General features: G+C 41.5%; 1 protein-coding gene across 3 annotated transcripts; it reads left to right on the forward strand.

Annotated features, from left to right (window-relative positions):
- Window positions 1–8,787: 8,787 nt before the first annotated feature.
- On the forward strand, window positions 8,788–18,056 carry LOC121700120 (cell surface glycoprotein CD200 receptor 1-like). Of its 3 annotated transcripts, none has more exons than XM_042082873.1 (7): window positions 8,788–9,354; window positions 14,276–14,308; window positions 16,041–16,352; window positions 16,839–17,120; window positions 17,254–17,362; window positions 17,491–17,554; window positions 17,798–18,056. In XM_042082873.1, exons 1-7 carry the CDS (start codon window positions 9,279–9,281, stop codon window positions 17,882–17,884), a joined length of 963 nt encoding a protein of 320 aa, XP_041938807.1. In that variant the 5' UTR covers window positions 8,788–9,278; the 3' UTR covers window positions 17,885–18,056. The 3 variants fall into 3 exon arrangements, with proteins under 3 accessions (XP_041938807.1, XP_041938816.1, XP_041938824.1); XM_042082882.1 differs by having other exon boundaries at window positions 17,257–17,362; XM_042082890.1 differs by lacking the exon at window positions 14,276–14,308.
- The last annotated feature ends 4,960 nt before the right edge of the window (window positions 18,057–23,016 follow it).

The raw sequence follows: 23,016 nt of genomic DNA on the forward strand, positions 1-23,016 counted from the left end.
CTGTGGCTAAAGAATAGTTTTGCTGCCGGAACGGGACGTCGTGGTCCGAAGCACTCGCGGAGTGCTGATGACCCGCTGCTGCGGGCTGGTCTAGCGCGGAGCCGGGGAAGAGATGGGAAGGGAGAAAAGGGGGGAGGGAGGGAGCGGTCGCTGACGCGACCGGAAGGGGAGCAACCTGGGACAGGGTCGCGGGAAGTGGGACGGGGAAGGAAAGAGGGTTAGGGGGGAGTAGCGACGCTGTCGCTATCGGCGCCGACTAAGACCAGGTGCTCGCTAACTCATAAGAGAGATGGGGAGCTAGTGAGGTGACTCTTCGAGCTGACGCTTCGTGAGTTGAGGCGTGCTGTACAGACGTGGCTCCCGGGATGGAAAGGGGAGGGGGAGAGGGGGGAGGGAGGGAGCAGTCGTCGGAACGACTGGAGGTGGGGCAGGCCTGGACCGAGTCCTGGCTAGGGGAGGTGGATGGGGGAGGGAAAGAAGGAGTGGGGGGGGGGAGTAGCGACGCTGTCGCTACCGGGGCCGTCTGGAAAAGTGGGGCTGGACCCGGAAATACGGCGGAGATGCGGCGGGAATGGGCCTGAGCCGCTGACGTGGCAGTGGCTGTGGCTGAAGCAGCGGAATGATACGCTCTGAAGCGTGTGGTGCCGGAAAGTGCTGTCGGCGTGCCCGGTTCGCGAGGTGGCTGGTGGTGTGTGCTTCGTCCGGCTGAATGGCCGGCGGAAGGAACCGCGTCGGGATGCCAGAAGGAGCAGCTTGCTTCCTGGTCTGGGGAGGAAAACAAAGTGAGGGAGCGGGAGGGCGAAAAGACCGGGTTATCCGACTGCGTTAGAAGGCGGAGGAGATGGAACTTCCTATCCGACATGCGGCATCGCGATGCCGCGGGAATGGAGAGTGCTGCGGATGCGAGCCACTGTCCAGTGGGTAGGGTCAACGCCTTGCTGGCGCTGGGTGGATTTCCAGTTCCATGAGAGCTGTCTTGTCAATGCGAACGATACGCAGACTGAATGATTTCTCTAACGTCGGAGCGTGTGACGCATGGAAAAGGAGGTCGGCTTAAATAGGCCTACCCTGCGGCGGCAGTGGGTGAGTTAATTGCTGTCAATCATCCCGAAGGCTCCACCCGAACTTTGTTTAGAAAACATCATTTAGTGAAACACACTCAGCACACAGTGAACACACAGTGAGGTGAAGCACACACTAATCCCGGCGCAGTGAGCTGCCTGCTACAACAGCGGCGCTCAGGGAGCAGTGAGGGGTTAGGTGCCTTGCTCAAGTCGGGGTTCAAACCGGCAACCCTCCGGTTACAAGTCCGAAGTGCTAACCAGTAGACCACGGATGCTCTTTAGGCAGCTTTAGGCAACTATTTATTCATTTCTGATTGGACAAGAGGCATTCCATGAGTCATTATGAGATATGGATGCAGCACAACCCCACTCAAGACATTTTACTGCTAGTAATTACTCCGCATATTGCATTGAATTATCCAATACGAACATTCCATTCATTTCATAATGTCACCTTGGAGTGAGAAAAACCTGGTTACAAAACCTGAGATTTTAGATTTAAAAGTGCTTGTTTCTCGCTATCTTTTACAAAACATAAGGGCAAAAACCCTGAACGTATTTGATAATACAGAAATATTGTCGTTCTAAAGTTAGATTCGCCATGTTGGATAATTTTTTTGGAGTTCACGTTCAAGCAATGTACGTTGCTTGGCAACGGTAAACAGAAAGGTTAAAGATTAGAACCAAAGATTCTAGAACAGAGCTCTGTTCTAGAATCTTTGATTAGAACTATGATTAGAACTATTTTTGTTGGTGGAGGATGAACGAAATAAACAATACAAAACAAAAATCGAAATAAACAATACAAAACAAAATGTTGTATCTTACTAAATTAGTAGAACGGTTGTGTAAAAGCAATATGACAATTGTGGTCGTGGGGTTGGTAAAAGATAACCCCACGACTGTAATTGCCTTCAGTCTTGTATGGCCGAATTTCAGGCGTTGGGTCGGATATCCTTTACCAATCCCATGACCGCTCGTGTTATATTTCTTAAACATAAATGGAAAGTATAGTTGAACAATAAATTAGCTTAAGGACAAATATTTTAAATAATGAATCATATTTAGCAATTGTGGAGAAAATACATTATGGTATTCTGTTCTTGATTTATTGAAATATACTAAACTAACCATGAAGTATCCTCATAGTTCAAAATATGTAGATACAACTAATGTTAATGACATATCAGCCAGTGTAAAGTTGCAGGCTATTAATAAAGACGATACAATATTTTGTTCTCCTCAGTGAGACTGATTATTTTAACATTGTAGGCCTACAACTGTATTCATTCTTAAAAATAGCAGTGGCACATTAAAAAAAAACAGATATTACTGTGGGTTATTTAAAATTAAAATACAATAAAAATAACAATAAGCTACAATAAAAATAGCTGGTCTTACATCACACATTGGGTACTCTCTGTGGTCTGCCTATAGGCCTAACCTTTGGCCAATTAAAGGAGAATTCCGGTGTGATATTGACCTAAAGTGTATTGAAACATGATACCGAGTGTGAACGTATGTCTCATAGCCCATCTCGACTTGTCCCCTGCACTCCAAAATCTGGCGCTAGTTAGCCGATGCTACCAACAACTTTTTCAGTAGTGGTGCTTCGGCATCGGGCTAGCCATGCAAATAAATCACTGTTTTACACCCATTTACGAGGCTCAATGTATCTCCACACTTCATTGGTAGACTTCCTAGGGCCCTGACATTTAAAACGAGACATTGAGAACTTTGAAAAAGCACTGGTAGTTTACTTACAAGACGATTTATACAGACAGTATCTTCACGAAGTTTAACGTTTGCAGCCATCTTGAATTTAGTCACGATAAGTCGAGCAACGAGTAAGAATGAACAGGTATGATAAGGGATCAGATTCCAAAAATAATTCAGTGGAAATGCATGGATTCCAGTTTCTTCCAGTAGCAGCAACTGGAATCCATGCATTTCCACTGAATTATTTTTGGAATCTGATCCCTTATCATAGCTGTTCATTCTTACTCGTTGCTCGACTTATCGTGACTAAATTCAAGATGGCTGCAAACGCTAAACTTCGTGAAGATACTGTCTGTATAAATCGTCTTGTAAGTAAACTACCAGTGCTTTTTCAAAGTTCTCAATGTCTCGTTTTAAATGTCAGGGCCCTCGGAAGTCTACCAATGAAGTGTGGAGATACATTGAGCCTCGTAAATGGGTGTAAAACAGTGATTTATTTGCATGGCTAGCCCGATGCCGAAGCACCACTATTGAAAAAGATGTTGGTAGCATCGGCTAACTAGCGCCAGATTTTGGAGTGCAGGGGACAAGCCGAGATGGGCTATGAGACATACGTTCACACTCGGTATCATGTTTCGATACACTTTAGGTCAATATCACACCGGAATTCTCCTTTAAGCCACACAGTCCAGGTTTCAGTTTCATATAGTGAAACCACAGTGGGTTGAGACAGACCAAGACCCCAAATCTAAAACCAGCATACCTTAGAGCAGAGTGTGCATTTGGTGGTCTCGCTAATGACTCAAAGCTGGCAAACACAAACCTTTTAAATGAGGACAGACAGAATAGAGCAATTGATTATATTAAAATGGCAATGGTTTAAGTGTTTTTTTGGGCCAAAGTGTCCAAAACATCACATGTGTTTCAAATGCAACTACATGGGGTTAGGAGAAAACTTTTTCATAGAGTTTGCATAGTCTGTCCAGCAACTAGCATGGACTTATGCCTGGATATGTTCTTCTTTTTCGACTTATAGTTTTTTATTACTATACTGCATATAGTGTAGCACTGACAAGGCTCAACATAGCCTTACACTTCAGAGATAGCATGAATAGGGGCCCTACAGACACACTGAAGTAATGGAAACTTTGAAAGTGTACAGAGAGGTTGAAGGCACCAACTCCAGAAGCATCAAATCAGTTGGCGCATTTTCACTTCTTCCAGTGTTGTGCAGATCTGGTTGAATGTAGTGCATGTTTGTATTGTAACATTCAGCCAGATCTGGGCAGTGAGAAGAAGTCGAACACTGGATCTTTGGCAGTAGATATAAATCTAGATTCTATTCAATTCAATTGTATTATATTACATGTCATATACTATATTATATTACATTATTGTATATTACCATCGGCAATGCACACCCAGCACTTCACAGAGCCAGCGCACGCACCAGCAAGTGTCCCTATGCATAGTAGCTTCCTAGTCTAAGGCCCTTCTGCTCCATACTCCTGCATTCTATGTCTTTCACTTCCTCTGTCCAGGGTGGCCAGCTCATTCTCAAGTGCTTGAACAGCCTTGAGCATATGTCACAGAAATCTATAAATAACTGGGCTTGAGAGGAAATACTAACAACTTTAGGTGGTGTTAGGTGGTGGAGCTTAGATATAACCTTGTTTAACTGACATGATTTATTAGCCTAACTTGGGATTGAATAGTCAGGTACTACTCATGTCATCTTGAGTATTCTTTGAAGCCATAAATACTTTGGTGCTGTATTATCTTATTACTTTGTTTACCTATGTACAGTATATGAAAACATAATCACTTTGATGAAGAGGATATATTATCAATCCATATAAAGCTTGCAAGCTCTCGGTCCCAATGTCTGACTGTGACTGATTGTGCTCACAGAATTACAAATTGAGGACATGAGCAAAGCAAGCTGCAAAGAAGGACTGTGTTTTTGTACAGAACTGCAAAAAGTGCACTTGTAGCATTTAAAAAAAAAAACTCCAGTGCATAAGTAAGCCAGGCATCTGCACGACCCTGTGGTTTCATTTACATAGTGGCAAGTCAGCGCATTATGATGATTGCTTTGCAAGATAAACAGCTGAATGACCCACCCAACACCTACTCAACCAACACACATGCATGCACTTAGTCAGATGCACTCACACAGACACACACACACACACACACACACACACACACACCCTGTATGATAGTATGGCCTTTCAACAGAGGATGTTACACTCTATACAGACATCAATTAGAGATGATTAGCACACCATCATCTTCATGATTTGTCAGCTAACTATGGCTGGATGAGTTGGGTATTGTATGCAAATTTGATCAACAATTATTTTTCTTTGGGGATGTTTTTGGATTGCCTGGTGGACCATAATACCTTTTAACACAACTTAAGGCAAATGCTTGATTCATTCACAAACACTGGCATTTTACATGTCAATAAGCTTGATTGCATATAATCTGATGTAGCAGTAACCACACTGGCTCAGTGTTATAAAAGTGCATTTATGAATTGCATGAACTGGTCATTTATAATTATGCCATTCACTGAAACATAATGGGTAGAGTAGCCTAAGCAATGTTATCATGTCAAAACGGCTCGCTTGCTAGCGGTGGCTATTTAGGTGTTAAAACAGATCATTTCCCAGATAGAAGATACAGTAGATAAAGTTCACACATGACAACATCACAGTGTCTGCACTAGCTGCACTCTTCTCATTCTTCCTGCATTTGATAGATCAAAATATTATGTGCTCCTCAGACAGGAGAAAGGAATCAGTGAGGAACACTGCAATGCTCCATAATATACTGCTCAAAAAACATTAAGGGATCACTTCAATCATACACTGGATCGGTACTCTGACACTGTTTGGTTCTGAGCACAAGTAAAACTTTTGAAGCGAGTGTTTTATTTTGCAAGAACTCTCAGACATTCTGTGAAAGTAGTTTGAGAATGGAGAAAAGGGTGGAAGTTTTCCCTTAATTTTTTTGAGCAGTATAATCAATGCCCTCACTACAAGCCTAAGCTAGTTATACCTATTCTTTGTATACAAATTATTACATTATGTTTTACATAAATGCAGATATTCTGCAAATTCATTAAGCAAGATAGAAAATTTGATCTACACAACCAACCTGTTGTCCAGGTTACAGGGGCATCACCAGACCCAAAACTCTACTGGGGCACAGTCCAATCTAATGATAATAATAATTTGCAGCCAAATAGGAAACAAGATCTAGTTAAAAACCGGTTACACTTTACTTAACAGTGTCGACATAAAAGTAACATGACACTGTCATGAATGTGTCATAAACAAGTCATAAACATTTATGACATCAAGGCCGTAGTCATTATGTCATCATTGGGGGGGGGGCAAATCTGTGGTGGGGACTGAGAGACCCCCAAACAGAATTTCAATAAATTTCCTACCATGCAAAAAATATTATTAAAAATCACAACAGTCAATTAGGGTATTCCAAACTTTTGACAGACATAGGCATGGCATGGATGGATGGATTATGAACCCCTGGGCACAGATGCCGCCCCCCCCCCCCCCCCCCCCCTCCAGATAGACGGGTCCTGAGGCATTCTCCCACGGAAGATTTTTTTTATTTTTAAAAAAATGACCCTTTAAATGATGACTTCTAGTAAGTTTTGTGAAAAGAGAAGGGTGGAGAAGGCCCAGTAAGCCAATTCAGTAATCCATCCCTGGACCTGTATTATGACTCCATTTGTCTTCAAAATGTATGCTTTAAAAGGAATTACAAACTAGAGTATCTTTTTTAAACTCTATATTACACAGAATGTGGTTCTTTGACTTATTACTTACACTTTTTTTAACAAAGTCTTAGACTCATAGGTTTGGACCTATAGCCTAATAAGATTTTGTCTTTTAATTTAGATTTTATTATGCTGGCGGCTAATCACACAATTTTAACGTAGTTTGAAAGGGACAGGATTCAGGAATAGGCTACTAAGACAGGCCCCTCTTCTGTCTGACTCACCTCATGTTACCCCCTGCATTATAGACTGGCTTCTGACAGAAATGATGTTTTGTGCCAACATGTAGAAACAGTAGGCCTACTACAGCCTTTAATTGATGAATGGAGGTGCAAATTCATTTCTTTGGCGATTCACATTAACTGTAGGCTATCACCGCCAGTGCATTGTAAAAGTTTTTTCCAACTTGTGTGCCGTCACCACATTTAATTCCTACGTTTTGCCTGCATGGATGCGCGACTGAGTGCGCATCTAAATAATATGCAAGATGCAACAACCATTTCTAAGAGGCCTATAAACGGCAATTTCTGGCATTACTACTAGCATATGAATGCATTATTTATGTTGAAAGACATGTGAAAGAAATGAATGACTCAGGCTTGCACAAATTCATCATTTAATAAACATTTGTTATCAACTCATTGACCTGAGCTCATGCAAGTAAGAAAGGGGAAGATTCTTTTGGGGAAAGGTTCCAGTGGGGGCTGGCATATGAGCAAAGAGGGGGAGTGAAGGGGGGGTGGTGTGAATGTGTGAATGTACAGAAGCACAGATACAGTCCATCTGATCAACAGGTATGTTCCTGGACTCAATTTTATACACACCCATTCATTTCTAATGGCCGGTCATTTTTGACCGGGAACACAATGGGTGTTCTGAAGTTAAAAAAAACACCCAAACAAAGCCATGGAGCCTCATGATAGCCAGAATAAATTAACAACTTTTTTGAGAAAAAAAGAATTGTTAATCGGACAAAAGACCGCAAACACAACAGGAGGGTTAAGGTGCTTTTCAGATGGAAAGCAGTCCTCGTTCTCTGCCCTGCACCCTCCAGACCCGCCTGTCATCTGAAAGACAACTCAAAACTGAAGTGGCCGCACCGCCAACTCAAAAGTTGAGAAAAAAAAAAGATCTTGCAGGTGGGCGGGCGTGTTCTTGATTCGTGCACACAGGTGGCAAGAATGTCAGGACTGCACCCGCCCGCCATACCACCGCTTAAATTGTCCGCTTGCCTGCTGTGGCCGCCCACTTCACATTGAAAATGAATTGAATGCTAGCGGGTGTCGCTTCTCATATGAAAAGCCCTTAATACAGTGAATCAAACTGGATTATGGGATGGGCTGAAAAACTGCTGGACCAGCATTAATTCTCACAAGCGATCTAGTCACCACTGTATCATTGAGCAATCGGTTTTGAGGACAGCTTGTGTGGTCTGATTGTTGTCATGGTTCAAGGTGTACTTTGATACAGTGATTTTAGGTCATACTTAAATGTTTAGCAATAATAGTGGAGTAGTGGACTAGGAGAATATAGTATAATCACCACAGAAGGAATTGCCCATGGCCCTAGTTTTTGGCACTAGTGAGGTATCTGTACTGTAATGTATCTGCAGTGCACTAAACTTTTACAAACAATGAAAGGGAAAAAAATGTATTTCAAAAAGATTGGATTTATTTCCCATTGTCATGGTATTCCACTAGTCACTAAAATAACTTGGTGCAGTAAACCAACTCTTCTGAATCAAATGCCGTTGCTGGCAAAACAACAACACATTCCCCACCCATGGCCTGTTTGAAGTGAAATGTTTGAAGTTGACAGGCTTCAAAAAGGCCTGAAAGTTATAGTTGGTGAGACGAAAAGCATACCCAGTCAGATATGGAAATGACTTCAGTTTCAATGCCCTCATGATCTGTACAGCCCTATATAGCTCAGCGGACAAAGGGAAGGGGTGGGGAGAAGGAAGAAAAGAGAACTCTTGGCACACTCATATTTATTTCTGGAGTTCTCAGGCATTTATTTCTAAGTTGTTTTTGTGTGAAGTGGAGGCTTGCTACCACTGTGAGGAAACTGGTCATGAGGCGTCAGTGGTGTCAGTGGTTATGACGAAGGGAAGTCAACATCTGTGACTCCCTCTCTCCCTCTTGCTCGCTCTCTCTCTCTCTCTCTTGCTCTCTCTGAGAACGTCAAGAAGAGTAGACAGGCCTCATCACGACAACAGAGGAAATGGGGGGAGGGATCAAAATCTTGACTCAGACAATAGGGAGGTTAAGAGACATTTTAGTTAGTTGGTGAATAATGTTATAGCCGGTTAACAGACAGAATTCAATGGTTTCATTGGCAGGCCTCTATGTGTAGATATACAGTAATTTTACGATGACAGTGACAAATTAAACTGAAAGATCTCTGTAGAAAGAACTGAAGCAGTGAGCAATGGAATGCCAGTGTTAAAATGCTGTATTTGACTTGACAACTAAACAAAACATCTACCGTTATATCTACTTCAGAGGAGAGGAGAGTTCAACTTTTGTCAATAAGTCTGTGGACAGGGCCAAGCATTCAAGAAAAGGCCCAACATTCAAAAAAGAGGAAAGTGAGAAGTGGAATTCATCTGTGATTTTAAGCACAACGGTGAAGGGAGAAGGACATACGGAGGTGTCCCACCGGACCTCTGAAGAAGGGGAGACATGGAACACTCCTGGATTCTGAGCGCTGTTTACCTCCTGGTTGTCTCGGCTGCTGTTACACGTAACGGTGTGGCAGGTAAGACGTTTGTGCCAACGAGACATTCCATATGCTATGCACTTCTCAAGAATAGGCATTTTAATTGTACAGATATGCTATGTAGATATGACTGGTACTGACAGTGATTACTGAGTTCTGCTATGTCCAATGTCACTCCGGCTCACAGCATGTACATATTAATACAATGTGCTACAATAATAAGCTTACCACAATTGTCCTGATGCCTTTTATCCTCCAAGGGCATTGAGAATGCTACGTTATTCAATCAACATGGTGAAACAGTACCTTTATACCCTGAACGCTTGTATACCAGGGACAAAGCCCAAGTTCAGCGCTGAAACGTTAGCAGGTTTTCCTAGCCTTGGTGTTCACCACCTTATTGTATTGATTGTAATATCATGATGGACGTGATTAAACATCTTAAGAATAGGCCCTCAGAATGCTTTCTCATTTCAAAATTTTATATCGGACAGAGCTGCCTGAGTAGCATACAATACATAGTACAATAGGCCTGATAGCTGAGAACTATCTTTGGAAAGAAACATAAGTTAGTAATTCTCTAGAATTGCTGACACTATATTAAGCCAAAGGTGTCCCTCTTCGCTATATGTAGTAATGAAAACTACGGCATTCATCATGGCTCAAAAATGTGAATACAGCATGCAACCGCTCAAAAATACCCTCCATACAACCAATGACAGGGTTAGATATCTGAACGAAAAGAGCACCATCGTAGAGTTCAGGTTTATAAAACAAAGAAAGTATTGTTATCTTTAAATAAAATGAAAACATTTGTATATCCATGTCTATGTCTGTGTTAGGCTTATCTTATATAGAAAGCGTCATGTGTGTTATTTTATTGCCATGTGGCTTGCTTATGCTAACTGGAAACTGTAATGTATTTAAATGAGTCACAGATACACAAGGTTTTCCTGCCAATTCTTCCCAACGGAAAGGAAAATGTAGAACTGCACCCAGTATGGACCCTTTCAAGAGAGTTCCATTATCAGCATCATAATGGACCCTTTCAAGAGAGTTCCATTATCAGCATCATAGTGGACCCTTTCAAGAGAGTTCCATTATCAGCATCATAGTGGACCCTTTCAAGAGAGTTCCATTATCAGCATCATAGTGGACCCTTTCAAGAGAGTTCCATTATCAGCATCATAGTTGGCCCCACAAGACTTCCTTTTTAACATTCCATATGTTATCTTAATGCAGAGGAAGTAGATTGGGGCCCAAATAGAATGTTCAAGCATTGTTTTTGTTTTTATTGTTGAAAGGGTCTATAAGATGCCTACTGGTGTCAGTATTGTATTGCAGGAAATGCCAAGATGGAAATTAAAGCAAGACGATACAAGAATTGTATCAGGTTTTAAAGAGTTTTAAAGAGTTTTAAAGGGTATCCAGCACATCAACATGTGACAAAAATGACCATGTTTCTACACAGTGCACAATGCCAGTCGGTATGGGCACGTAGTGGTAATGACATAGATGGCATTCTACCTACCACCAACATGAGTCTGACGCCATTATTCTTTAACTACATAGTGTTTGTTTTGGGCACTCTGGTAAACACCATATAAACTGTTATATCTTTCCATTAAACACCACATACAGTTTGATTCTTTCCGATCGCTTAAGAATACAGTTAGATGCGTGACTTAAAAGTCACACATAACATTTACACCTCACATTGTTTACAGTTAAGAAAGGTGTTATTGGCTGTTCACCATACCCCATACAGTTAGAGGGTACATCTGGCAGCCAGCCCAATGTACAGTTGGTGGTTGTCTGCTCCTTGCTCAAAACACATGTGCCGCTGCTGCAGTGTGGTGTGTGAGCTGCTCTGTGCTCAAAACACATGTGCCGCTGCTGCAGTGTGGTGTGTGAGCTGCCGTGACGCGGCACTCCTTTCCACTCCACTCACGGGGGACTCTCTGGTGCTGAGTGAGGGGACTGAGGTTTTGTGAGACGACCACAATAACGAAAGTCATGTGTGAGATTACCATCTTAGACACAGAGAGAGAGAGAGAGAGAGAGCAGACCACGGTGGGGGAAAAAGACAGTAACAGTCTGACTTGACATTTTAAAACTGTCAACATCACAGTGTGCTTGATGCTAAAAACAGATCATTGTTGTACATTCACCAACATAATTGACTGTATGTTAAAGCCTGATACCTCATACTAACAACCTTTCAATTAACACATACATAGGTTTCCCTCGATTTCTTCTAATGGCCTATGTTAATTTGAATTGTTTCATGTGTTTCTCATGTCCCTTGAAAAGTATAGATGCCTGCCATTTCACCCACATGAACTTCAGTGACAACCCCATTCTTAATCCATGGGTTCTCTGCATCATCACACACCTTTGGGATGAACTAGAACACATATTGTGAGCCAGATCTTCTCGTCTAATATAAGAGATACTACATCATACATACATACACTACATCAAATATCGACATAGTGTGCTTATGGATGAATAAGCATTAGGCGCTTGCAGTGATAGGGCAGGGACTGAGCCTGTGATTCTGTATGCATGGTAAGGTGCTCTATATGAGAGTGAGGGCCAGATGTACGTACATTTGCGAACGTAGCGTTATCAGCGCCATGGACACACCGCAGATTGCGAGCGCTGTCAGACCCAAGTTTCCGTCGTATTTATCAATCGTTCAATCCTTAGTGTAAACTGCGCCTTTCTCCGCCCATAAACGCAATTTACGAACGTCCACAACTGAATGGCAGCGCCTACAAGCGCAGTTGAATGAAGTTAACTGATGACAACATTAAAAAGAATCAAATGTTTAGCGATCATGAAATAATACCATACATGATAAGATGTCAACAAGCAGGGAGATAATGAAGATCAGTAGTTCTACTCAAACTACTTGTGCACGTAGGCTATGGGAGATTGGTCAAATCTAGCAAGTAGGAAAGTTTAAGTGAATGACGTGAAAGTGAAAGTAAGACATGCGAAAGGCCAACGAAAGTTAAGGTTGCTTTTGGTAGTACAAATACTTTCACCACAAAAACTGGTGTTCTAAATAGCGATTCTGTTGTCTTTGAAAGGTTCTCTTATTGACGCATTGAACTGCAATGTGGATTAACACCTGCTTTTACAAGGCGGAAGTATTTAGGCGCAGAATAGACGTGCGCTTTCAGGAGCAGTCTTTGTACATACCGCGGAATACATAACTAGGCGCTCTTTACTCTTCCCCTCCCATCTTTTTACGCTAAACTCCCATTTTCCCCTGGATCCTCCCATGAATGCATATGAATGACATGACAATCGCAATCTGCCACTTTCAGCTCCCGCGACAAGCAGTTTGCGCTTTTACATCATTGCGGCCTGTTTGTACATACCTCGCAATGATTTTACACGCACATTGCGAAACAAATACGCCTGAAATGGGCGCAAAAGCGTTAGTTCATCTGGCCCTCAGTGTCATGGTGATGGTGCAAATATGTAAGTCCAACAGTGCAATAGTGTAAGAATAAAGTCTAGAGACCAGCATAAAATAAATATAGACATATAAGAGAATAATGTAGACAAAGTAATATAAAAAAAAACTATAGCAGTGCAAAAGTTGAAGTAATAGGTTACAGCCATTGGTCAAGTATTAAGTTCGGCCACAATCCAGGCTGTGGGAGGGAGGGAGGGGTTGTGCATATGTGCTAATTTAGCCTGTAAACAGTGTAGGAGTAGGAGTGGACAGTCAGTACATACATGGAAAAAGGTGGGGAGGCAGACAGACTATGCAGAGAAGTCCATCTCTCCCCTTCCCTTTAGATGACCTGGCCTCATAAGTGCTCTTCTGGATGAATTGGCAAAAGTTCCCACAGACCTTCCGCAGTCTTGTGGATAGACTTTTCAGATGAGTGGAAGCTCGCAAGAGAGCTCTCCAATTTTAGAAAAACATAAAGAGTTAGGCTAATTGTATAGATGACACAAGAACATTGCAAATAACATTATGTTGAATTTCCAAGAGGCCGACTCACGGTCATTATTTACATGGCAGTGCGTCCAGCATCTGAGAGCTTCGGCACCGCCATCACTCTTAGCTGTGGCTTGAGTATCTCACCTTCGTCCCTTTGGCACAATCTTGAGTATAAGTATAAGTATATATACTCTTTTGATCCCGTGAGGGAAATTTGGTCTCTGCATTTATCCCAATCCGTGAATTAGTGAAACACACTGCACACAGTGAACACACAGTGAGGTGAAACACACACCCGGCGCAGTGAGCTGCCTGCTACAACGGCGGCGCTCGGGGAGCAGTGAGGGGTTAGGTGCCTTGCTCAAGGGCACTTCAGCCGTGGCCTACCGGTCAGGGTTTGAACCGGCAACCCTCCGGTTACAAGTCCGAAGCGCTAACCAGTAGGCCACGGCTGCCCCCAATTTTGACAGCATTTGCCCAAGTTGGTTTATACCGAGAATTGTTGAATCAGATTTCATTTGGTGAGACAAGTCTTTGCATCAGGAGGGATGCATCAGGAGCTGATGCTTTTTATGAATGAATCAAATGTTAATAGTTTTACAATGTATCATTTGTGGAGTGATTACTAGCAGTAAAAAGTCTTGAGTGGCAGTGTGCGGTGACATTGCTACTTGTGATGACTCATAAAATGCCTCTCGTCCAATCAAAAATGAATGAATAGCTGGACCGGACCTAACTATTGTAGAATTCCTTATTAATGCCATTGCCTATGGATTTAGAATGGGATATCATTGAAGTTGCTGTGGGTGTAATGACAGGCGTCCCAATACAAGAGCGCATGTATAGAAAACCCATATGTTGAGTCTGAATGTAAATCAATTGCATCCAATCTGAAATGTAACTGTCAACTGTTTGTTTATTAACACTGTCTGTCACTGTCTTAACACTTAACTTATCTGTTAACCCTCACTAACATTTATCTGACCTCATCAGGACAAACTCACAATGATTCAGCGCCTACTACAGGTAAACCATCTGCGTGTCTTCATGCTTTTATGCTTGATACTAATGTGTGTTTATTGGACGTGTTTATTGTTTACTAAAAGTAACCTACACTGCTAAGACTGGTATTTAATTGAAATCAAACCCAAGAAGCCACTTAAGCAGCATCAACATTCTTGCCTTTGTCAGTCAAGTCTTTTTGCTACGCTCATATTTGTTGTGAACGGAGTATTTTTCTGAGCTGGAATAAGGGAAGTGTGTCTCATTTCCTGTTTTGCCCCGGAGTGGGCTCTGCCTGGGTTGCCAGTCATCACTGATGTCTGGCATGACAAGATAGGACCACAACACAAGTGGCAACCATTAAGGAGTCTACAGTTCAGTTCTGTATGGAAATCTCCTTATGCACAAAGAATAGAGTAGGAACCAAAGATTCTAGAACAGAGCTCAGAGGTCTTTTTCCGCCCTGAAGGGACTTATTTTCCCAATAATGACCGGCATTCTATACACTATCCCGCTTATTACATGGCTACTTGCCAAACCGAAATAATAAACTTCCCACGATATGACTTTAGCCTACATAGCCTAGCCTATTTGTTACCGTTCATCGTGGCATTTGCTGAAACAAATAATTTGCAACAACAGATGCTGAACATGAATCAAACATTCTTTAGAACACAGCTGATCAATCGTCTGCTTTCACTTTTGAATGAAGTTCCAGTCCTTGCGTAGTGATATTGCCATTGACAGCGGTCATTATTTTTTTCAGAGGTCCTTTCCTCGGAATTAATGACCGCTAGAACTTTGGGAAATCCAATTCGGATCAATGGAGTGTTCTACTTGCCTTGTGAAGAGCCGTGTAATAATCATTGGTACAGGTTATCATTATCATATGATTATGATGATTAGTAGTAGTAGTAGTAGTAGTAGTAGTAGTAGTATTATTATTAGTATTATTATTAGTAGTAGTAGCAGCCTACTAGTAGTGTTAGTAGTGGTTATAGTAGTATTATTAGTATTATTGGCATCATTATCAGCAATGTATTTAGCTGCCACTTTAATCCAAAGCAATTAACAGAGTCGCAAGGACAATCCCTTCGGAACTCAGGGGCACAACCGGTGGAAGCTGATAATCATAAGACTTTCTGGCTACTGCTAGCAGGCCTAATTCCTTGTCCACTACACCATGATGCAAAACTAAAGCTGATATTTATGCAAACACTAATATACTGTTAAATACATTATATTCAAGCAATAGGGTTAGTTGAAGTTGTGATATATATATATATATATATATATATACACACACACATACATACACATATACACACATACACATATACACACACACACACGTGATTATACAGTTATACAGTCAAGTCAAGCTTATTTATATAGTGCATTTCATATACACAGAGGTCATAGTACAGTAGTTTAATAGGTAAAGATCATAGTAGTAATAATAATAATAATAATAATAATAATAATAATAATAATAAAACATAAAACGCACAAGGTAAAATCGTTTAAAAATAGAGAATGATTAAAAAGACAAAATAAAAGACACAAGGTGGAATAATTTTCAAGGCAATTCAGAATTTATAACTCAGTGCAGATAGCAAAAAGCATCTGAGAACAGTTTGGTCTTAAGAGAACAGTTTGGTCAGTATATAAAGAGAAGCAATATAAAAAAAAAAAAAAAAGTATGAGCACACAGACATAATTTAATTTATTCTTCTTTTCCTTTTTCTTTTCCCAGTGATACAAATTCAGAGTGAATATTTTGCAGTGGGCAAAGATGCTAACATAAGCTGCAGCAATAGGACATGGTCTGATGCTCTCCATTTTATCTGGAAAATAAACATTAGTGGAGTCAACTGTCTGATAAGTGAATCTACCAAAAATCCTCCGCACAACAACTGCACAGGAGGGAAAACACTCCGCAACACCACCAATGGGGAGTCCTACCTGCACATTCCTGACTTTGGAGTCAAAGATGAAGGGACATATAAATGTGAAGGGGTGTTCAGAGGTGGAGCTGAACAGGTCATCATTACAGTGCAGGCAGCAGGTGAGAGATTAAGCAATGCTTGTAACTGCAAAATTATGCATTGAACTGTCATGGCAAGCACTTTTTTAATAAGTCGCTTTAACACTGACACTTGACAGTATTTATTTGGTCATTTATTGCATTAGTTACATTGAGCTCTATTTACTTTGTAGACAACCAACATGGAGAAAAGTAAGCTCTTTGTTGAGTCATTTTCATTATCTGTGCTTATGATTTATAGGCGTTTACTGTAGTAGCACTCATGTTGTGTCAGCTGATTTTCGTAATCATAAATATGTATATTAACAGTAATTTGGAATAATTAATAACTGGAAATATTCTTTAGTATGTTATTCAACTTTTATTGAAAATGTTATCACAGTTTGTTTTAGTCAGCTTTATCAATGTTTTAATAGAAATGGTGAGAAGCTTCAGATGATTCTCACCACCACTGTGTCAGCATGTGTCAGTAATTACTCACTTTGTCTCCTTCCTGTTTGTCGACAGTCCCTCCTGTTCTCTCCACCAGTCTAGAGCGGGATGGTGGTCAGTGGTTTGCTGTCTGTTCTGCTGCTGGGGGAAAACCAGCGGCCAAAGTGTCCTGGGAGATGTCGAGATCTTCTGGGGTCACTGAGAGGTCGACCCCAAACGCAGATAAATCTGTCACTGTTGAGAGTTGGCTGCATTTGCAAAACAATGACACGATGGACAAGCTGATCTGCGTGGCCAATCAACCTTCCTGGACTAACGAGTCAATCTTGGAGCTTGGTGCTTGGAGCCTAAGTCGTGGTGAGAACTGTTTCAATGATGGTTAGAAAGAAAGATAAAGATTAAGGGTAACACTGATAGAGCTACATACAGTAACCATTATAACTCAACAACAGCTTTTGATGTGAGCTTCAACTTTGCTTTCTCATTTCAGAAGGCAGTGCTTTTAAATGGACCATTCCATTAATAATTGGTTGTCTGCTCATCATATTGTCAGCGGCCATCTTTTCCTATGCTGCTCGTAAGCACCTCAGAAAATTTAGGTAAGATCTTACTGTGAGGGCAGGTCATGCCTAGGCTGGCCTAGTTATTTGTCACTTATTCATCATGTCAACATCTGCTACAGTCACATACCGGTTTGCATTCATCAATGTTTTTATTTTTTTCACAGTTTATTCATCAACCTGTGCTGCAAGTCTGACGGGACCTCATCCACCGAGTCGAAACAGGCCCAGGTGTGTTTTTTTCCCCCCTTTGGCTTAAGAGAGTCTAATTAAATTACACAAGAAGACGATTTTGAGACTTAGCACATTACACACTGGGATGGTAACAAATTCTCTTTGCATAACCGTTGCAAACATAAGTTTGCATGTTGTGCACATTTGATGTGAAACGTACCAACTTGCTTCCGCTGAGTGTGCCAAAGTACTTTTGATATCCCTGTGACATTTGTTTCTGTGTCTCATTAACGTTCACAGGAAGTGGAGGAGGTTGAGCCTTATGAGAGCTATGTGCAGCGCGTCAACTCCATCTACAACTCTTCTGCTGACCTCTTCGGTGTCTGATATACAACACAGGCACAGCAGCACTTGTCTGCTGGGAGATGTGTGTGTGTGTGTGTGTGTGTGTGTGTGTGTGTGTGTAAGCGTGCGTACTTGCAGCAAGCAGCTTTTGGGAAATTATGGTGAGGAGATAACTCACTTTTGAGGTGTACAAGCCACTGTAGTGAAACACTCACAAACCAAAATGTGCTTTTAAATCGTAAGACGTATTTGAGCAGCACATGATGGGCCACCGCAAGATGACGAATGTCTTAGATGGCTTAAGGTCCTCTAGAGATGGGACTTGTTCCTGCAACATGTACTGTCTTCAGGCATCTGGATGAAAAAAAAGTGTGTTTAGAAATAGTATAGATATGGACAAAGTTGAGGTAGCAAAAGCCTTCTCATCTTATCCAGTGAATGGACACTGAGTCAAATCAGGAGTATGAACAAAAGAACAAAACAGGCAACACTGTGTACATATGAAGGTAATGGGATTTAAACCACCAGAAGACAATAACGGTGGCCATGAACCACTGAGTAAATTGCCACGTTTTGATTGCTGTTGGACAGTCAGGAGACAATGATCAAGGCCTTTACTCTTAACAAGTACACCACAGTTATGTGGTGTACTTGTTAAGAGTGCAAGTTGTCTATTCAAATCGAGATCCCCCCACACACACACACACACACACAACCATTGCGGAGGCCTGAAAACTACGCCTCTGTACAGAGTTGGAGAACAGAATAGTATAGAGTGGGAAAGTGAACAGTCATACAGTACAGAGTTGGAAAACAGAATAGTATAGAGTGGGAAAGTGAACAGTCATACAGTACAGAGTTGGAAAACAGAATAGTATAGAGTGGGAAAGTGAACAGTCATACAGTACAGAGTTGGAGAACAGAATAGTATAGAGTGGGAAAGTGAACAGTCATACAGTACAGAGTTGGAGAACAGAATAGTGTAGAGTGGGAAAGTGAACAGTCATACAGTACAGAGTTGGAAAACAGAATAGTGTAGAGTGGGAAAGTGAACAGTCATACAGTACAGAGTTGGAAAACAGAATAGTGTAGAGTGGGAAAGTGAACAGTCATACAGTACAGGGTGATTAAGATAACATGCTGTATGTGTCGTTACGTGGGAGGGCAGCCGTCTGATTGGCTCACGGGAGGCCTGAGCGGGCCAGGAACCAGTCCCGGTCCCAACCATCAAGTCACGCTGTGACTCATAGCAGGAGGAGTTCCAAGAGAGAGAGAGAGAGAGAGAGAGAGAGAGAGAGAGAGAGAGAGAGAGAGAGAGAGAGAGAGAGAGAGAGAGAGAGAGAGAGAGAGAGAGAGAGAGAGAGAGAGAGAGAGAGAGAGAGAGAGAGAGAGAGATGTTGCAGAAAAAGAAAAAGCTCTCTGAAAACTGGCAAACAAACTTGACTGCTATGGAGGAGCAGAGAGGTGCATAGCAAAAATGGCCCTCGAGCACAGTATTCCTGCCACATCCATGTGCCTTACTGGTATATGATGTATTTGTCATACACACATGTCCCCATACAATTCCTTATGTTCAAAATGAGTCACAAGTTCTCTTTTCTAAACATTTGGTAAACATACTCTAATACTGAATACAAGCAGCACAAAACTCAGATGGTTTTAATATTGATATTTATTGATGAAAAAAAATGTAGAATATGGATTATAATTTCTCTACTACTCAATTCTCAATTCAGTTTTGAGTTTTGTTTATGGTACCATGGGACAGAAGTGCAATCTGCAGGCATTTCAGTTAAACTACTATTGTCTATACAGTGACTACAGTGTCGTAAAGGGTACTGTTTGAATTTGCAACACATTGTGTAGATGCTGTACTGTAATAAATACCTAACAATTATAAAGTTATTGAAAGTTCTATAACTGAACTGTAACTTGTTTTTGTGTGTGTGTAAATTTATGTGCATTAGTTTGTGCATGTCTACTGTGTGTGTGTGTGTGTGTGCGCGCGCGCGCGTTTTCAACTATGCTCCTTTGGACTAAAATAGCACATTTTCCTCATCTTTAGTCATCAGATTACTCACACACCACATGAACACTGGCATGTATTGCAGCCAAACACATCAAACCAAACACCAACGCGGCAAAAATAATTTTAGAGTCAAAATTCAGCCTCAGGTTCTGTGGGTGGACATGACCTCCACCCACAGCCTTGCCACTGTTCCTCACTCACATGCTAATCAGTGGCTGGCATTACTCTTGAAAACACAAACGCTGCAAGAAATGTTTGAAAGGGTATTTCACATAGTGCCCACTTCCTTTTTGCTGTATGGGACCCTTTTTTTCATAAACAGCTCTACATCAGCTAAAATGGCTCCTGAAGCGCGAAAAGCAAGAGAGCAGTTTCTGTAAGTCTGATAAAGAGTGCCCAGAGGGGTTCCATAGTCAGTTGGCCATCCGTGGGGCATGTTTAAGAACTCAATCAATGTCACTTGGCCATGCTGGTGTCATAGTGTTTCTATTTGCTCATTCAGTGTCTGAGGTATCAGAAATTTGCTCATTCAGTTATGCCTTCTGAGGTATCGGTGCACAACCAGTACTGCAATACCCTGAAATTAAAAATGTTAAATTATACCCCATTTTATTACGAACAACACTTTAAGAATTGTGTTGCCTCTGGGCACTCTTGATCAGCTTTACAGAAACTGCTTTCTTGTTTTTTTTTTTAACTGACAGCTTCTATTTAAAACCTGATTACGTAGTCCGTTAGTCATCCTTGTCTTAAAGGTGCAGTCAGCATTACGATTTCAAGCCCGTAACATCTTTTGTCACATTCAGTAATCATCTCCACATGATCCGCTAGCTACTCAGTACACTATAAAAAAAGAAAGATCTCTTTAGGCCAGTGTTTTTCAACCACTGTGCCGGGGCACACTAGTGTGCCGTGAGAGATCATCAGGTGTGCCGCAGAAAATTACCCAAATGTCACTCACTGGTCCAGAAAAGCAACTGTTGCATCAAATAGTTTATAACCACATGCACTCATTGATTGTATGATTGCACTATTTGTGGTATGCAGGGATTGTACAATGGGGGCCCCATATCCAGTATTCACAGAATCATCATATATCCAGTTCATAACAACAATTAAATTAGATATAGTCACCTACAAATGAAACAGGGCGCTTGTTTTAATGAGCAGGTCTTGCACAGAAGCCATAATAAGGCTATATCTGTGTATTATTTGAAATTTTAGGCTATGGTAGGTTTATTTTTTCTTCACACAGGATGTTAGTGTGCCGTGGGACATTTTAAGTGTCAAAAATGTGCCGTGGCACAAAAAAGGTTGAAAAACACTGCTTTACATCACACTGGTTATACTACACTTCCCATAATGCATTGCAGGCTCCAAAAACTGGAAACAAACAAGTGGGGGCAGCCGGTCCCCCAAACTAAAAATGAAACCCTGTGTGGAGCATACTGAAGGGAGAGGTGAACTACCTCTCTGGTGTGTTTCATTTGTTACATTTGATCCTTGGTTAACATATAATGTACGTGTTTTTTGACAACAGCGTTTGCTAATAATTTGAAATATAAACATAAACAAAGGTGACATAATCACTGACTGCACCAGTCTGTCACTTGGTCATGCTGGTGTCACAGTGCTCCTATTTGCTCATTCAGTGTCTGAGCTATCAGCAATTTTCTCATTCACTTCCTCTAAGGTATCAGTTCACAGTCCACAGGTACTAGAGGGGTACTGCAATACCCTGGAATTAAACGTGCCCCATTTTATTAGGACCGATTACCAATAAAAGTTCCAAAAGCAGTTCCATGTTCTGTCATGTAGACCCATCCGATTACCTCTAGTGTTAATAAGGGTTTTGCCATGTTATCATTTCAGTATTGTTATCAAGATACTTAGGCCTGGGGCCTATTGCACAAAACTAGGATAAAGGATTAAGCCGGGATATCTTGGTTATCCTGGCTCAATTTATCCGTGATCCAGTTGCACAAAAGCGGGATAGGGGGCAGCAGGATATGTTATGGTATAAATCACCATGACTATTTATTCTGTGGAGCTAGCCTGCTCCAGACCAGGTTAAATTCCAGGATCTATTTAATCTCATCCCTGATCTCAGTCAGCAGTCACCACAAACGGAAACCAATAGTTATTCCACTGCCCACTACACATTGTTATCACATATACCTAGACCCACTGTCATTATTTAAACGTTTGTGATCATTAAATAACTTTTACATACTCGCCATTCCCGACCTGTCATGCGACAATGTGACGTCACGGGAGTGCCTAACCGTTTCACACGTGGTGGTCGCGGAACTAGTTGCAATATTCTCCTTAACAGAGGTGTTGCTGTTTGTTGCTGTTGTGAGAAGGCTATCTACCTACTTCACACCGTAGGATAAGCATTGAAGCCGCTCTTGTTGCCATGGTGAATCAGTGAATCTGTGATCGGTGGCGGGGTCTATTTGAGGGAGCCGTGAGCGCGCACTTATCCAGGATAGGTTTCACCTGGCTTGATGAATCCGTGTCTGCTCATCCTGGCTTGCTCGTTGTGCAACCAATTAAGCCTGTACGCTCTTGTTTTGGATTCATTGAGCGCAGCTCAGTAACTTATCCCGGATGTCTTAATTCTGCTTTTGGGCAACAGGCCCCAGGTGTTGTATCAAAGTCATAGTTTTGGTATTGTGACAACACTTTCCTGAGGATATTACTGATATTGTCTTTCACTTTCTAGCAAAGTTTGCCACCATTGCCCTCTAGTGGCCAATACTCTGTCACTAGTTCAGTCTCTCGTTTGTTAAAACCCATAGCTGACTATAACAGGCAATGTTTTTAGGTCAATATATGTTGCAGTGATACAGAGAAGGCAAACATGGGTTTCACAACCAATTAAGGGATTACAGAAATTAAGTAACTTTATTACTGTTAATTAAATTCATTAACAGTAAGAGTCACATATTAAATGTACCCCCACCCCACCTGTGTAGGTATTGTCCTCAGCTCAGTCCAAGTTCAGTTGAACTGTAAGTCTTTCCCGTTTCACTCCTCTCTGAAGACCAAAGTAAAGGGACTAATCAAATGAATACCACTCCATTTCCAACCATGTTGAAATATGGCTACCATCAAATGGCATTAAAATGTGAAAGGCCCT

This window comes from Alosa sapidissima, chromosome 2, assembly GCF_018492685.1.
Source record: "Alosa sapidissima isolate fAloSap1 chromosome 2, fAloSap1.pri, whole genome shotgun sequence".
Lineage (NCBI taxonomy): Eukaryota > Metazoa > Chordata > Actinopteri > Clupeiformes > Clupeidae > Alosa > Alosa sapidissima.

Bases quoted from the DNA above. Each gene is read 5' to 3' on its own strand.
- LOC121700120 (XM_042082873.1), top strand. From the start codon at position 9,279: ATGGAACACTCCTGGATTCTGAGCGCTGTTTACCTCCTGGTTGTCTCG. The intron at 9,355-14,275 runs GTAAGACGTTTG...TGACCTCATCAG, and splicing joins TACACGTAACGGTGTGGCAG to GACAAACTCACAATGATTCA. The intron at 14,309-16,040 runs GTAAACCATCTG...TTCTTTTCCCAG, and splicing joins TGATTCAGCGCCTACTACAG to TGATACAAATTCAGAGTGAA.